Genomic DNA, 17,270 nt, shown 5'->3' on the forward strand with positions numbered 1-17,270 from the left:
ACAGTTTTTGTGGATGTTTTGGTCTGTCTATACCATATTAAGCAAATATGAGTACTTTTAGCTGTAGTGGAAAACAAGAATTTAACAGAGTTTTTGCCAAATTGACATTTCTCTGCTGAAATTATTCCTGAATGTAATGATAGAAGTTTTTTCCCCCATTTCTATATTGTCTCGAATGTTTGGAAAATTGTATCACTGCAATGCCTTCTTCGTATCTGTGGAATTGGAGAAAAATTCATACATGTTATTGATGCCTTAGTAAGAAGGCTCGCCGGCTGGGAGATGGCGAGCGCCAGTGAGCACTGCGCACGGTGTAGCAAGCTGGACAAGAGCGTGAGCGACAGTCAAGACATGAGCTATCCAGTGTAGGTTCAGACAATTCATTCATTCGTTGCAGGTTCGGCATGTCTCATTATGTCTTTTTGCTTCATATTCAGGGTCAAACTGGGCTATATTTCTTTCATTGAGGCGAGGGTGATTCCAGCAGGTGAGGTGCATTTTAGACATCCGGATGATGTCTTGCTATGTCCAGGTGGTACCATGTCTGAATTAAGATTTCCCTTGCAGATTTTGCTTGGCGTACTCGCCTTTTTTCTTGAAGTTGGGCGTCGGTCGTCTCTGCGGCAAGGTAAGCTTATCCCATTTACTTTGTTCAACCCAGAGTCAAGATTCATATCCCCTTCACTGTCATTTCATTTGTGAGCATTTATTCCATTGATCTATGTCGTCGGCACCCTGACGATTTAGCCTTTTCTGCTGATCACAATTGCTTGCATCTGCCATTTCATTGAGGAAATACCCCTGCTCCTCTTAATTAAAATTAATGTGAAATATGTTTCTACCAAAATTAATGTGAAGCACTATTGAGACAACGAATTTCAACTATGTTATGAGCCAAACCATATTAAGTATGTGCATCCTCGCTGGAATGCTTTCTGTTCATGAGCTGGTCTCCCAACACGTATTGTCGAGAAAAGAAAAGAAAGGACCTTTTAAGTTCTTAATAGGAGCAAGAGAGCTTCTAAGTACTATCCATACCTATGCTTTATGTAGTTAATTAATAAACTCTCTTTAAATATGATGTTCCCAAGAGATCAGAAGGCTCATGGGGTGATCTTGTAGCTGAGTTGAAAGTCAGAGGGTTTGTGCTATGGGTGATAAGGAATGGTCATAACCTTATTTGTTAGAATATTGCCGAAGATGATCCAAGCTAATTATTTTAGGCACTTGATCTGTTATATTGCCATAAACTGAATTTGTACTACGCGAACATGTGGATCTTTTAGCAGTTAGCCATGTCAAAAACAGGATATATGTCTAACATCTAATTTGAGATGAAGTTGTCCTGCTCAATTAATTTATAGTTTTCTGGATGTTCTGGTGTTCAGCTTGGGAGCAAGTAGAAATACCTGATTTGATGCTCATGCTTCCAAAATTTTCACATTTCGCGAGAGCTAGGCGTACTTCTTGATGACCTTGCCGTCTCCAACCCATCCGTGGGTATTTCAACTCCCCTTTTTTTTTCTGCGCACATTTGCTCTACTGTCATTTTGCCTGGTATGCTCGCATTTTCTTAGATTTAGATTTGCTTGTTCTATCTCCTCCCATTTTCTATTTGATGTTCTTTTCTCTGTTTTTAATTTGGTTTTTTACATCCTATTTTATTTATTCTTTTTGGCTACAACATAATGAATGGATTATTGCTTTATTTGGCCTTTATTATATTGTTTCCCGTCTACTATATGGTTCATTTTGCTAGCTATAAAAAAAAGCATTATGGGTTACTGCCTGGTGGGCCTCTGAATATTTTTTCACCTCAGCTTGATTGACAAGCTCACCGGCAGGAAATGTAGTATGAGATGATTTTTTTTAATTTCTCTAGCTTTTCTTATTGGTATGTACAGAAAGGACAAAGTCGTATACTTAATATCGAGTCTTATTCATCTGCATTTTTTGAATACCATTGAAAATCTTGAATTACTTTTGCTTTGATGGGTAATCTATCACTAAACAGAATATAGCTTCCAGCCTTCACACATAGAGACTAATTTAGTACTTCGGTTTTGGGCTGTCCTATTTTCTGTGTGGTCGAACAGGAAAGCTAAATGTACAGTTTATTTGCTCGGCACCATTTATTGTGCCACATAGAAGTACATTTTTTTCTTATTTTTTCTAATGCAATCATCAATACAGTACCTTAGTTAACCTTCCCAATTTTTGTTCTCTTTTTGGTCATACATTAGGATTATTATGGATTTTCTGAAGGTGTTGGCGGGGGTTGCACGGCATGTTCCGTCTGGTTTCAGGAGTGTGTGCTGCACCCGAAAAAATTTCTCGGGTTGTCTCTCTACGTATTTCCACGTTAGTTGTGATATTTTATTTATTGCTCTGCAATCGACAGTTTGACCTCATGCTAGGGCAGCCTCAGCCAGTTGCCTCTTCTTCAAAGGTAAAGAATAGAAGCCTTTTTATTGATATTGATGTATGGAAAGTTTACTGGAAATTATGATTCTAAGTGGGTGTGAATAACGTGCTTTGTCTTGAAATAATGACATGGAGAAACTATAGTTTCCATACTAAACTTGGTATTTTGATTCACACAAAGTTTCCGTCTACTGATGATTAAACCCATACTTGCCATATGAATAAAGTGACATCAAAAGGAAACTGAACAACAGATAGAATTAAGGATGCCTTATAAGCATGTTTTCACTTAAGATAGATTTGTATGACTTCACAAATATTGCTGTCAATATAGATTGTAAAGTAGCAGTAGCTTATACAGATAGCTGCAGTTGTTGGCTGCACATGACAACTTCATGTTATTCTGCGCTCACCATAATAATCATTTTTTTTGTACCATGTAAAGTGGCATGCTTCTTTCTTGCTAATTTTCAATTCTTTTGTACAGGGTCCCTCAGCTACTTATGCTTTGCTAGACAATGAGGGTATGTAGATAGCATGTATGGTTTTTACATTGTTTTGCGCAGGTTGAGATGCATCACATGATGTTTTCCTTTTACATTTATGGGTATTACAGAACCCTTTCTTCTTCCACAAGGGGTAGTAGCTGTGCCATTCGATTCGGAGGACAAAGAGTTGATCACAAAGGGGTAGCATTCAGGACATACACACAAAAGAGTATAGAACCAAATTACATGATGTAATTGACTACTACTCCCTCCGTTCCTAAATATTTGTCTTTCTAGAGATTTCAACAAGTGACTACATACGAAGCAAAATAAGCGAATCTACACTCTAAAATATGTCTACATACATCCATATGTTGTGTCCATTTGAAATGCCTAGAAAGACAAGTATTTTGGAACACAGGTAGTATTTCTGTTAACTTCTCCTGTAGCCAATGTTCACAAGTTCTTGTATTAAGTACATTTTATTGTGTCATTTGTGTTTACTCCTTTTTTAATGCAAGTTTACTGCTACTCTCTACAAGTTCATGTATTAAGTATATTTTATTGTGTCACTTGTGTTTATTCCTTTTTTAATGCAAGTTTACTGCTACTCGGAGTTCCTAATCGCACTCAACTATGTTGACCTACCGATGATCTAATTTGTGGCATTATTACCTTAAGAACGTATTTGCATTTAATTAACTTTATATATAGGGGTATAAGTTCTTACCAAATGTACTCAAATATACAGTTATTGAAAAAAATGCAAATGTTTTCAACACGAACATGGTTTTAAACGGGTCTTTGCGTCATTTGGCGCAACTGGTCATCTAGTCTTTATAAAGCATCGAGGCGGGATTTTCTTTCTTGGCCAGGATGCTCTCATAGCATAGATGTGGTATTTGCTTTCTGGCTGCAGGGCTCTCATAATCTCATATGCCATGCTCTCATGCCATCTAGGAAGCATCAATCGGGTATTACTCTTTGTTCCTAGTATGGAACGTGAATCAGAGGAGACAGATTCACAGCACTGATGCCGAGGACGACAATGTCAGAAGGATGCATCTAACCTGACAAAAAGCTGATCATCACAATGGCTTGGAATTCCACTCAAAATAAATGGCTTTGAACGGTCCTTCGACCCACAATCGACAGAAAATGGTGCTAGCAACTGTGGATTGCTGAACTTTGCCAAATCATAATTTCTGATACAATACTATGCAAGGATTAGAGATTTCGCACATCTTACATAAATATCAGTCGCAGAAACGTCATCCTTAGCATTCACACTACACATCTTACAACTGCACTAAGTGTTACACATGTTGAAAACCAAGCTGTCGCTACAGATGGTAGGCCTTACTGCTGGCGATGAGCATTGCCACGGTCAGAGTAATGCAATGATAGTCCTGTTGAACCAATGAAACTGCATTGTAAGTGAAATCATGCGCACAAATTGGCAAGATGAGTAGAGCACCAAAGTTGCACCCACTTTTTTTATTGAGAATGACCCGCTAGACAAGTACAGTGCCAAGCAAGCCTGCATAAACATGGACGATTATTTTGTAAAGTTTCTGGCTTCATTGATCTGTTCTTTCTAAGCTTTCTTTACATACTTCTATCAGCCTGGCTCTCTTAATAAACAAATAAAAAAGGACAGACGATTCAAAATTAAAGCAACTATGCTCATATCAAGTTGAATGGAACAGAAAGATGGTCTAACCTTGATATATCCAAAGCTTGGATGCAAACTGATGTGAGCTAAGCCTAGTTCTCTCCATGAGATTGTCATGTCTGCTAGAACATGTAAATGAATAAGGGAAGGGGCTTAATGAAGAATCGAGAATATACTGCCTCACATTTTTCTTTGAATGAACGCAACAACGCAGGCAAATTACAGCCCTCCATTACCTTTAATTATGCAAAGCCATCAGTGCTGAATGATCTGTCATTTTATCTCCAAAAGATACATTAAAGCAACTGGCCATAACCCAGCCATAATAAGAGCCTGTAAGTACCAACCGTCTAATATTCTACTAGGTTGCAAATCAAAATGACTAGTAGGATGCAGAAGCAATAACATTGCGCTGAACCTGTTTAGATTTCGCAGCAAAGGATGTAAATTGCAGTGAGAAAACTCTCCTACTTATTCAGTTATTAAGTTTATTAGCATCAGAAGCAATAGCTCAGGACATATATACTTATGAACTTTGTAAGCTCTCTTTACAGACTTCTATTATACTAGCTCGTTTATAAACTGACAAAGGACAAACCTATTAAAAAATTAAACCAACTATGCTCACAATTAATACAACGAGTGGAAGTGTATTAGAAAAAATGGTCTAATATTGATATCTAAAGCTTAATCCCTCCCCAGACCCCACCTTGTGTGGGAGCTTCTATGCACTGGGTCTGTCCTTTATTGATACCTAAAGCTTAAAAGCAAACTGATTAAGCTAAGCTTAATTCTTTCACGCAATAGATCATGTGCCAAAAGCCCAGAGCATGTAAATGAGTCATGTGAAAAGGGCTAAATGTACAATTGAGAAGATGTTGTCCCCTTCAATTTTCTTTGATTAAACGCAAACAACGACATGAGCAAATTCATCTTGTTCGAGGGAATGATAAAGCTGTTGTAGCCCTAACCTACCAGAGGACCAAGCTCATAACCGATGGATTCTTATCTATTGACCTACCGGATGATGAAAGACTTCATGTCACTGCCTACTACCCAAGCCTTTATAAGGAGCAAGACGCAAGGAAAGGATGAGTAGTACTAGTATATTTCTCATTTTACTTGTCTACCTTGGAGGCTTGGAATTATGCAGTTCCATTTTATGAATTATTTGTTGTGTCTCTGTGCAGTAGGGATACGAATTTGATAGGCATAGGCATAGAAGACACCAGGAACTACCGATGGACCACCAGGATCACAACCTGCAACAGGTGGACTAGCTACGGCGACCATCATTATCATCTGGTGCGACTGACCCATAGGTCACGCTCTCTCGTGCCATCATGAGGAATCAGCAAAGGGACGAAATGGGAATCGGAGGTTGGATGGAATGGGAATTGGACAATATTTTGTCGATGCAATCATGACTGGCAAAAGACGGCTAGAAAGTTAAACCAGACATGTTTCCGCTTGCTGGATAGAGATATCTATGTAAAGATCAGTAATAGAAATGTCTTCCAGTCATCCTTAGAAAATATTTTGTCGATCCAATCATGACTGGCAAAAGATGGCTAGAAAGTTAAACCAGACATGTTTCCGCTTGCTGGATAGAGATATCTATGTAGAGATCAGTAATAGAAATGTCTTCCAGCCATCCTTAGAAAACCACACTACATACATTGCTACTTCACAAGCATTACACAGTTGAAAAAGCAATCACCTCGTTGTTGGAGATGGTTGCTGCTGGCACCTTGGTGATAACGATGACATGGAGGGGTTCATTTTGATACACTAACACAATGTAGCCTCCCTCAGTAAAAAATATGCACAGATTGGCAAAATAAGTATAACGCCAGAACTGCACCCGCTTCAAGAATGACATGCTAGACAAGTACGTGTCGGGCATACCTGCAAAACATGGAAGATTATATTGTGAATCTCTTGCTACCCGAACTTATCAGGCTTTAGTGATTTGTACCTGATAAGGTCACTTTACAGAATTCTGTTAGACTAGCTCTCTTAATCAACTGACGAAGTAAAGACCCTTCGGGAAAAGAAAATAAACCAAACTATGCTCACAATGAATATAACAAGTTGAAGCGAATTAGGAAAGATGGTCTAACCCTTCACGATATTTAAAGCATGGATGCAAAATGATTCCAGCCAAACCTAGCTTTCTTCCATTTAAATGGAGATTTAATTGCTAAATGTAGAATAGAGAAGAAACTGTCTCCATTTTTTTTACTGGATGCAAACAACAACACTGGCAAATTACACCTCTTAATTATGTAAAGCCATCAATCCTACCATTTTTTATCTCCAAAAGACACATTTAAGCAATGGACTATAACCAAATGAGAAGATGCTGTTAGCACCAAAGCAATCAGCAACAGTCATATAGGTTTCAAAGCAGAAAAATGTGTCAAAGGATGCAGCTTGTGATGAGAACTCCTGCTTGTTCAGTTGTTGACAAAAATGTAAATGAAGTGATGAACCCAATGCATATCTCTTGAATATAGTTTGGATAAGTAAATACCAAATCCAAGTGTTGCAGGAGAGTAAGTTACTCCCTCCATTTCTTTATACAAGGCCACTTCGTTTTTCGTGTCAAACTTTGACTTATAGTTTTGGTCAACAAAATATGGGTTATATGTCATAAACAATATATCATCGGAAAGTTCTTTGAAATGTGCATCCAATGACAATACTTTTTGTGGCACATAACTCACTTTTTGTTGGTGAAATTAATGGTCAAAGTTAGACATAAAAATATGAAGTGGCCTTGTATACAGAAATGAAGGGAGTAATTAGCATCAGCAGAAATAGCAGAAGGCAGATCTACTTATACTGATCCGAATCATGAAAAAACATGTCCAGGATGAAATTAAATTGCTGGGACTTCAAGTTCTGTGCATGATCTGTACTTGAACATATGAACTATATAACACTATAACAGTATGAATGAATTTGAAATATTGTGTGCAGTATCAAAAAGAAATATCTCTAACTGAAATTACATGTAGGAAAAAAATTACAGCAATTCCCACATGAAATTGATTGGCCAGCACCAGAGAGAAAATAGATACTAGAACTACCGAGTAACAGAACAGTTTAGCCAAAAAATAATCCATAAACAATACATTTTTCTATCAAGTGGTGATATTTATGAGCTACTATTACGGATACCAAATCATGTTATCTTGTAGAAAATATTAGAAATCATTTTGCATAATAATAACTGAGATCTCAATGGAAACCAAATAATAAATAGCTAAAGATGGTGTGATTGGAATCATAAGATACATTCATTCTCATTCCAAATTATGTGATAGCGTTCTTCAGGACAGTGCTATATTTACTTTCATATTGGCTGGGTAAATTAAAGATTGGCCTTGAGGAATATCCTCGTTAACATCAGAACATTCCCTCAAAATCAGAACAAGGAGGGTGAAGTTTTCTCTTGTAATGTTGTAAAGTGCACGTTTCTGAAACCTTAGATAGATGTACTTTCACCCCAGTCTACTGATGCAGCAAGAGTGGTTCTTAACATATCGATGACAAAAGAGCAAAAAATCGGCACTTTTTGCCACATTGAATTGGACTAAAGGTGTTGAAGTTATCTTTCAAACAGAGGAGTCCTTGTCTGAGATATGAAGGCGATATTTTCCTATTTAATTAATGTGCAGAGAGAGCTAAACACCACAAGTAGAAAACTCTAGTTCAACAAGAATAACTGAAAAAAATACTACATTCAAATTACATCCAAAAAATGGAATTGAGTGAGACAAGCTCAACCTACTTAGGTCTCCTTTGGTTTAGAGGAATCTTGTAGGAATTTCATAGGATAGGATTTCTATAGGAAAAATTCCTTTAGAGCCCTTTGGTTTGTAGGAATGGAATCCTATTCCTATGAAGGAATTCTTCCCATCCTCCACATTTCATAGGAAAATAAACATTAGCCTAGAGTCAATGGAAAAAATCCTATGATGTGAATCAAAGGGCATCTCCTTTCCTATTCCTACTCATAGGATTTGAGATACATGTCATCTCATTTCCTATGACTTTCCTATTCCTACGATTTTTCTACCCTATGAACCAAAGAAGGCCTTAACTTGTCAATCATTTCGCCCGCTAGCTCAGTTGTCACCTCTTTCTGTCCTAAATTAATCCGTTCACAGAGTTATAATTCAAAGAGAGCATCATCATCAATGTGCACAGGCACCATCATGAAGAACATGGAAGATTAATTTTGCAAAAATTCTCGCTAATCAACCTTGTCAAGATTCGGCGGTCTGTACTTTGTAGGGTCCCCTTACAGAGTTCAGTTAGACTAGCTGTATTAATGAACCGACAAAGCTCTCTTAATGAACCAACAAAGTAAAGATCCTTCACAGAAAAAATTAAACCAAGTATGCTCATAATGATAAAACAAGTTGAAGCGAATTAGGATAGATGATCTAACCTTAACAATATATAAAGTTTGGATGGAACTGATTTGAGCTAAGCCTAGTTTTCTTCCAGGAGATCATCTGCTAGAACCTGCACCAATAAGGAAGAGCTGCAAAAGTAAGCATGTAAGTGAATTATAGGTGTAAAAGGGTAAATGGAGATGTAATTGCTAAATGTAGATACTGTCTCCATTTTTTCTTTGACTGGATGCAAACAGCCACACTGGCAACTATACCCCTCAATTATGCAAAGCCACCAGTCCTGCCGTCTACCTCCAAAAGACACACTACAACATTCGAAGATAACTCAGTAAGGAGAAGAGTGTGTTAGCACCAAAGCAATCAACAGTCTAATAGTAGAGGTTTCAAAGCAGGAGAATGTGTCGAAGGATGTAACTTGCGATGAGAACTCTCCTACTTAGTCGGTTGTTGGCAAAGAAAGTAAATAAATCTAATGCATATCTCTTGAATGTAGTTTGGAGTAGATACCAAATCCAAGTCTCACAGGAGATTAAGGTAATTAGCATCAACAGCAATAGCTTATTATCTTAAGACAGATATACTTGTTCTGATCAGCATCGCATCATGAAAAAACATGTCCAGGATGAATTAAATTACTGGGACTTTAACTCCTGTGCATAATCCGTACATGCTACAAATAAACAAAAATAACAGTATGAACAAATTTGAAATATTTTAGCAATAACAGCGTAGTAAAAAAATGCAGGAACTCACGCATGAAATTGATCGGCCAGCACAAGGCAGGAAGTAGATATTAGAGAACTCGTGAGTAGATAACAGAACACTTTAGCCAAAAAAAAAATCCATCAACAACACATTTTTCAATCAAGTGAACATATCTACAAATTGCTATTATGGGTACCAAGTCATGCTATCTTACTGACAGCATCAGAAAATACTTTGCATAATAATCACTGAGATCTAAATGGAGATTAACACTTATTCTCATTGCAAATTATGTGGTGGCATTCTCCAGAAGGACAGTGGTTACTACTTGCATATTGACTGGGTAATTAAAATATTAGCCTTGAGGAATATACATGTGAACATCAGAACACGGATGGTGGCATTTTCTCTTGTAGTGTTATATAGTGTATGTCTCTGAAAACTTAGATGTACTATTACCTACATATAGGTTTTAAACATATCAATGACAAAATAGTCTTTTTGCCATATTGAACTGGACTGAAGTTATTGGTCAAACAGGAGATATAGAGGTGATACTTTTCTATTTAAGTAATATGCAAGAGAAAGCTAACAGCATAAGCAGAAAACACTAGTTCAATGGAAACAACTGAAAAACACTACGTTCAAATTACATCCAACAAAATGGAATTGACTAATTGAGTGAGACAAGCTCAACCTACAAAGTTGGCATCATTTTGCCTGCTAGCTCACTCGCCACCTCTTTCTGTCCTAAATCAACCCATTCACAGAGCTATTCGAAGGGAGCATCATCCATCAATGTGCACTGACACCATTCTCTGCATTGAGCCCATACAGCACGCCTGCATATTTCTCGGTTGATCCAGCAAAGAAGGAATCCTTGAGTTTCCAGAACGCACAAGACGTGACCAGGCTATCGGACCCGGCCTGATGTGACTCTCCAACACGCTCCACATCGAGCAACTCGGCGAGCTTGTTCAGCCCGCCGTGCAGGCTGTTGCAGAACTTCATGAGATGCTTGATGTCATAGACGGTGGGGAAATATATCTTCATCAGCTTGAAGAACCCAGCCTGTGTGTCTGGGAGGCTGTTACAGGTGAGGATTTTGAGCAGGTAGCCGAAGTCGTATCCCGCGTGGAAGGTCACCCAGTAGACGGCGTCATTGAGCACAACGCCCGAGGACATGAGCAGCTCCGCAAATCGGCGGGCGTCGACGCCGCGCTCGGCGTTGCGGCGGAAGTCGATGCCGCTGTGGCGGAGCAGCTCGATGGAGTCGGTGGCGAAGATGTCGCGCTCGTCGTCGAACTCCCGGAAGTTGAACTGCCAGACGCATCGGCGGCGTCCGGCGCCGAGGGCAGGGAGCTCGCCCGTGGGGCCCGAGAAGGTGAGCCCCAGCTGGATGAGGTGCAGCATGTCGACGTTGGCCTTGAGGGTGGCGTAGTTGTAGTCGGCCGGGGAGCGGAAGGCGCCGACGGGGCGGCAGACGATGCCCGGGAACTCGGTGTCCATGGCGACGAAGGGGAACTCGTCGACGACGTCGCGGATCAGCGCGAACTCCGCCTCCAGGTTGTCCGCCCACACCTCCCGGATCTCCACCGGCTCCTCGCCGTCCACGCCTCCGTTGGCCTTGGAGATCACCGCGGCCGCGAGATCCGACATCGCCATGGCCGGCAGATTTCCTAGGGTTTGGTCGGATTGGGATGGTGGGTGGGATGGGGGAAGGCTCTGGATTTTTTTAGACCCGGGGGAGGGGGTGGTGGGGTGCGTGGTGGCCAGCCAGCCAGAGGACGCGCTCGCTGGTGCGGCGTCGCCTCTATCGCGAATCGACGGCTGGGATGCAAACTCCAGCTCCGGATGGACGGCTGGGGATGACCCTCTCACCTACCGGTATGCCTTCAAATTTGAAGCAGAGGTGAAGGTTGCCTTACAAATAACGCTCATAAAGCAAAATAGAAGAACGCCGTACGTTGCTACGGGCTATAATACATATATAAAAACAAACTAAACAAATAATGATTAAGTTCATCTTAAATGTCGAAAATCATTCCTCCCTCATATGTTCGGAAATCAAATGGACGCCCAATAGGCTCCACAAAATTCAATCATTTGGACAGTCCGGCCTCTCTCAAATCTAGAGCATATATGAGGGAGAAATTTCGCTATCCGGATTATTCGTCATGTTTTTTTTACTATTATCACAGTAAGAAAGGCTTCTACTGCATGTATATTATTAGGAATAAACCGAATGTTATTGAGAAACGGTATAACGCGGCCACCTAGGGCTCTACACGGCGATTTAACGCTTTGAACCGTTAGATTAATTCTTCAACGCTCGTGATCGCCCGTCATCCCACCCGCGCGTCCCCGCCGGCCCAACGTTAGCGGGCTGCCGCTCCGAAGACTGACCTGAACGACATCTCATTCACTGATGCAGCCTAATTTCCGATCCTAATTGGACGGTTACGATCAGTGCGGGGCTTCGAGGCGCAGCTCGCCTCTGATTTGGGCGGACTCCTGCTACAGGCAGCGGTGGTGCCGGCGGCACTTTCTTTGCTATCAGTGTGCTCGCTACTGGGAAAGGGGGGTGAACGAGAGACAGTGCCCCGCCGTCGCCGCGTCCCTCCAGCGTTCAGATCCTCTCATCACTAGCTCTACGGACCTCCACGGTGGTGCATTTCTTGCGGATCAGGGAGAAAAGGTAGGGAAGGAGAGACCGTTGTGACGCCGCTGCCACCACTTCTAGCCCTCAGCCCTTTCCCCATTGCTATCCCTGTTAATCCCATTCTCTCCAGCGTGCACACTACGGGAAACAAACACACCTAAGACGGTGAAAAAAGTACAAGCGGTGCACGTCCCTTTTCCTTCTACTTCCTCTCAGCTTCAATCGATGGGACGTGCGTGTTTTCTATGGTGCAGATTAGAGTCTCTGTTTGGTTTTTGAATGTATCTTGTTTACTAATCCTCACATATCAGTACGAGTTTGTCCTATGGTTCCCACGTTCATGCGGCGTACTGACCCCGGGCCTCATTGTCACTTTCCAATGTAGAGGGTAAATGTTTTTTCTTAACTCTGATTTGATGTTGCTATTTTGTTTCCTTGCAGAGAGATATGTTCAAAGATATCCCCCATCCTCCCATTCATTAGATCTGAAGTATAAGCCCAGGGTTCAAATCGAGGGGACAAGTAAAGCGCCTGCTAATATGGTACAATACTAATATTGGCAATACTGTGTTCGACGTCATCTCCCCATTAAACATGTTAGAAGTAATCAGGTGACCGTATCTATGATCCTGCTCCCTGTGTTGATTGCAGTTCTCCTGGAGCCAACAGGTATCAAAAAACTGCCCCTGCAGGTATAGATACTTAACCTCTTGAGTAGAATGTAAGTAGCAAGAGCTTAAATATTTAACTCCTAGGATGTTTTTCTGCTTCGGAATTGGACGTTATCTTTTGCCGGTAACATATATGTGCTTGCACAAAAAAGTAGGTTAAACCGATGCTAAGTATTCAAGCTGACATATGGCCTCTCGGTCTAATTAGAATTGTTCATTTTATATTTATTATTCAACATTTTCTAATTATTTCATAAATATATATATTATTCTTATGTTAGAATGGGCGGGCGCGGCAACGCGCGTCTTCATGATCTAGTATTTACAAAAGGGGGGACACACTACTATCAAGAGTGTGAGGGTAGAGCAAACAACAAAAGTTTCAACAATCTACTAGCTTATGTGATGAAGGCTACAAAAGCATTAATAAAATGTTTCTTGTTAGCAGACACTCTAAAGCTTAAGTTTGCAAAGTCAGTTTTGAATCTTTGTTTTCAGGATGAGATGGAAGGGGGATCCACCTGAAGTGATTATTGTTGCGCCCTTTCCACATGCTCCGGACAGTCCATGGTCATTTTTTTAGGGTGCAGCTTTTTCATTTGACCGACAAGTTCAAACCTGTTATCATGTACAGTCCAGTTAATGTCCAGGATTCTCCAACATCCTTGTTGAATGTGCAGTGAAAGAATAAGTTCTCCACTGTTTCTTTTATATGCTCTCCACCTTGTCCTAAGTGTTGTACTGCCTTCTTTTGAGCATGTTTCTGGTGTTGAGGCGGCCAGACAACAAAAGCCAACCAAACACCTTGATCTTGGGTATGCTTTTGGATTTCCACAGCCACTTAAATGCCTCGTGCACCACAACTTCTCTGAAATAAAAGTTATAGTATGCAGTGGTCCGAAAGGTTGTTGGTTCCTGAGGTAAACCCAGACATCATGAGTTTGATCAAAGATGGCAGTGTTGATCATCTTAGTTTGCATTTCCTTTATCTCATCATGGGCTTATACAGATAAAGGAAGACGGAAGATCTCCTGCAAGTCAGCAGCGAGGAGGAATTCTTTGACCGAAGCATCCTCGACTATGGTGAATGAGTATGCTCTAGGAAAGGATTCTGAGAGTATCGATTGGTTCCAGCAGTCCTTGCAAATGAGCGTTGATGTGCCACGGTGAATTTGAACTTTCATGATGCCTCAAAAAATTGGCATAAGTTGAATCAGATCGCGCCACCAGAATGAGCCACATGGCTCCATTGTGTGTGGCACCAAGGTGTTGTAGTAAGGTTTCCATATCAATCTCACCCAAGGTATGGCATGCATGTTGTAGAATTTATGAAGATATTTTAGCAGGAGAGCATCATTTTGAACTTTTAGGTCAATGACTCCACCATTCTTTTTGGGGCGGCACACTATAGCCCATCCAGCTAGAGAATTACATTCATCACCATTCTCAGTCTTCTTCCTCCATAAACAGTTGTCCGGACTATCCGCTATGTTATCTTCAACACTTAGCCCAACACAAAAAACCCACCCCATGACGCACCCTTCTCTTTTTCTACCGGACTCTCCCCTTCCCGCTCGGTTTCCCGCCGTAGCGGGACATTTCTCACTAGAGCCCTCTCCTATAAAACCAGATGACGCCCACCCCACCCTCGTACGTTGCAACAGGGATGTTCTTTTCTTCATATTTACAATATATATATATATATATAATGGGTTAAACTAACGCATACTATTGCCACAAAACAACAAATAGCTATAGAGATCATTCTCAAAGGTCCATTCAACTTTGCGAATGCATGTAGTAAAATGTCATCTTTTCTAGGGTTTCTAATTGTGTCGCAACAGGTCTAATATTTTTCTCCATTTCTCATATCTCGCATCTATTTAAAGTATGCAACGCCTTCGGTTCAACATGTCAATGTCATGATGAAACAACATGATATGTCCCTTTAATTTTGCAACTAGATGAGACGAAAAAAAACACATACACACCGACGTGGGAGGAGAGTGGCAACCTGAACATATTTCTAGTCACCAATAAGCTCCACCTCCAGCTCACACACCATTCATTGCTAAGAAGGGATACTTGTCATTCTTCTCTTCCTCGTCCTTCCCTACATTTTATACTCCTAGCCTCTTTGTGCAACCCATTTTGTTGGCTCCAACCAGCACCACGTTAACATCAATGTGTTCGTCATTGACGCCTCATCTTCTTCCTCCACCTTGCTCGCTAGCTTTAGTTCTCGTTCCTATTTATTTCCCAGAATACTCTTCTTTTCTTTTTTCATTTTGTTTTCTTGAAAACTCTTTCCTTCTCCAACAACATGGACCACTTGATTGCTTTAGTCTTTCTCCGTCTTATTCTTGAACACTCTTTCTACTATAACATGAACCACCTGGCCAATGTAGTGTCGTGTTGTACTCGTTCACGAATGTTTCGGCAACCGTTAGTGTGTGGACATCATGCAGAGCATGGTCGTCATCCATCTTGGTGAATGCTTGGTCGTCCATGTCATTAGCGCATGGTGGTCGTTGTCCATGTTGGCAAGCGGTGCTCGGCCATGTCGCTGAGAGCCTGTTGACCGTCCTTGCCTGCGAAAATAAATCATGAAGGCGAAAATTAACCATGGAGGAGAAAATAACCCATGCATATTTATGAGTGATATTTTTACACCCATCCACCCTTCTTTAAACTGAGATATTTCATTTAAAAGAGATATTCACTTCGATATTGCTACTAATGACTAATGAATGCAAAGGATTCCATAAATCTTATATTTGGTGTGTTTCCATGAGAAATGGGCTAGAAAGGAAAGAAATCACGTGGGAATATGCAAGGGAATGGAAATGAAGAAGAAATCACTAGGAGGCGCACCTACGTAGACAGGGCAAAAGACGACGTTCCATACGGGCGCCCATATGGTGTGGAAACCGAGGCAGATCGTCTACCTGGACAACTTTTATAAAGGGGACCCCATCGAAATGTCAACAGGGGAGCGTCGACAAAAGCCAGAGCACCATCATCTTCCTCATCATCCACAAACCCTAGCCACCACCATTTCCATCTCCATAGCCACCATCACCACCATAGTGCTTCCTCATCTAGTTCATACTTGTAATCGTGCATCGCATAAGGCATCCATTGTAAGACATATTTGCAATCAATCTTCAAGATGTGTTCTTTAATGTTTTCTTCCCGTTATCTGATCTTTATGTGTGAGTAGTTCGGTAAGGTATGGGTTGAGGAATAGGCCTTGCAACCCTCTGTATTTGTTGTGGGGGTTAATGGAAGGGCTTTGAATTAACATCTCGTATGTGTGAAATAAAATTGTTTCGTAGATGTCTCTTGTCTTGTCCACTATCTTCATCCCTGCGGGTACCCAGGATCATGGAGATCGAGCACCGATGAGTCTAGGAGCAAGAGAATGTGAAGTGTTATATTGAACACTGGTGATATTAAGGTTCGGTAGGGTAAGATGGATCCAATCCTTGGGAATTCATGAGGTGTGGTCATTAAATGCCCAAAGCTCTTGTCTGATTTTATTATCTTAGTTACCGAGGCAACCCCGCATGATGGATAGGGCCCCCGATAGGACAACTGTCTTGATGCAGGACTCGTGCCGATCAAGATGTTATTTGGACACATCCCCAATTTTGGTTCGTAACAAGCGCATCTCGACGGGTGACTTCCACTGCACAAATTAAGACCATATATCTTGTCCCAACACAAATACATGGTTGTGAGCATTAATACCTCATACTCGTACCTCTTTTTACTATAACTGTTTGAATCACTATATGCTTGCTTGATCCGGTCAGAATCTGGATTTGATCCTTTAACATAAGCTTGCTAGGGACCATCGCTTCAAGGGAATCTCCCTCTCATGGATTCGATAACCAAGGGTCACCTCTGGGGAAATAGGTGTAGGATACACTTTTCTATTCCAATACCGGATCACTAAAAGGAGGTATCAAGCCCTTTTTCTGGTGGCATTGCCGGGAAGGAGTTGTGTATTACTAGTCTTTGTGTTTAGAATTTTTGTTAAGTTAAGTTTTTATTTTTGCTTTTACTTTTTTGTTTTTAGTTCAAGTTTTACTTTGTTGCAAGTCTTGTAAGTTGAAACAACCAACAAGATTACTATGGCTCATAATCTTGGGAGTTTTGCTACTGAGTATGAGATCAAACCGAACTTAGTTTCCATGGTTCAACAGGACC

At 40.8% G+C, this 17,270-nt stretch overlaps 1 protein-coding gene across 12 annotated transcripts; it reads right to left on the reverse strand.

Moving 5' to 3' along the window:
• Positions 1-4,071: 4,071 nt before the first annotated feature.
• LOC119318310 (probable CCR4-associated factor 1 homolog 7) lies at positions 4,072-11,477 on the reverse strand. 12 transcript variants are annotated; one of them, XM_037592844.1, is made up of 7 exons: positions 10,420-11,477; positions 9,272-9,322; positions 9,050-9,126; positions 6,308-6,495; positions 4,824-4,892; positions 4,636-4,706; positions 4,072-4,452 (listed from the first exon to the last, which is right to left on the reverse strand). In XM_037592844.1, the coding sequence occupies exon 1, from the start codon at positions 11,385-11,387 to the stop codon at positions 10,518-10,520; it is 870 nt and encodes a 289-aa protein (XP_037448741.1). In that variant the 5' UTR covers positions 11,388-11,477; the 3' UTR covers positions 4,072-4,452; positions 4,636-4,706; positions 4,824-4,892; positions 6,308-6,495; positions 9,050-9,126; positions 9,272-9,322; positions 10,420-10,517. The 12 variants fall into 12 exon arrangements, with proteins under 12 accessions (XP_037448741.1, XP_037448738.1, XP_037448745.1 ...); XM_037592841.1 differs by having other exon boundaries at positions 4,824-4,920; XM_037592848.1 differs by lacking the exon at positions 4,824-4,892 and having other exon boundaries at positions 4,072-4,321.
• Positions 11,478-17,270: the final 5,793 nt, after the last annotated feature.

Source organism: Triticum dicoccoides, chromosome 6A (assembly GCF_002162155.2).
Source record: "Triticum dicoccoides isolate Atlit2015 ecotype Zavitan chromosome 6A, WEW_v2.0, whole genome shotgun sequence".
Lineage (NCBI taxonomy): Eukaryota > Viridiplantae > Streptophyta > Magnoliopsida > Poales > Poaceae > Triticum > Triticum dicoccoides.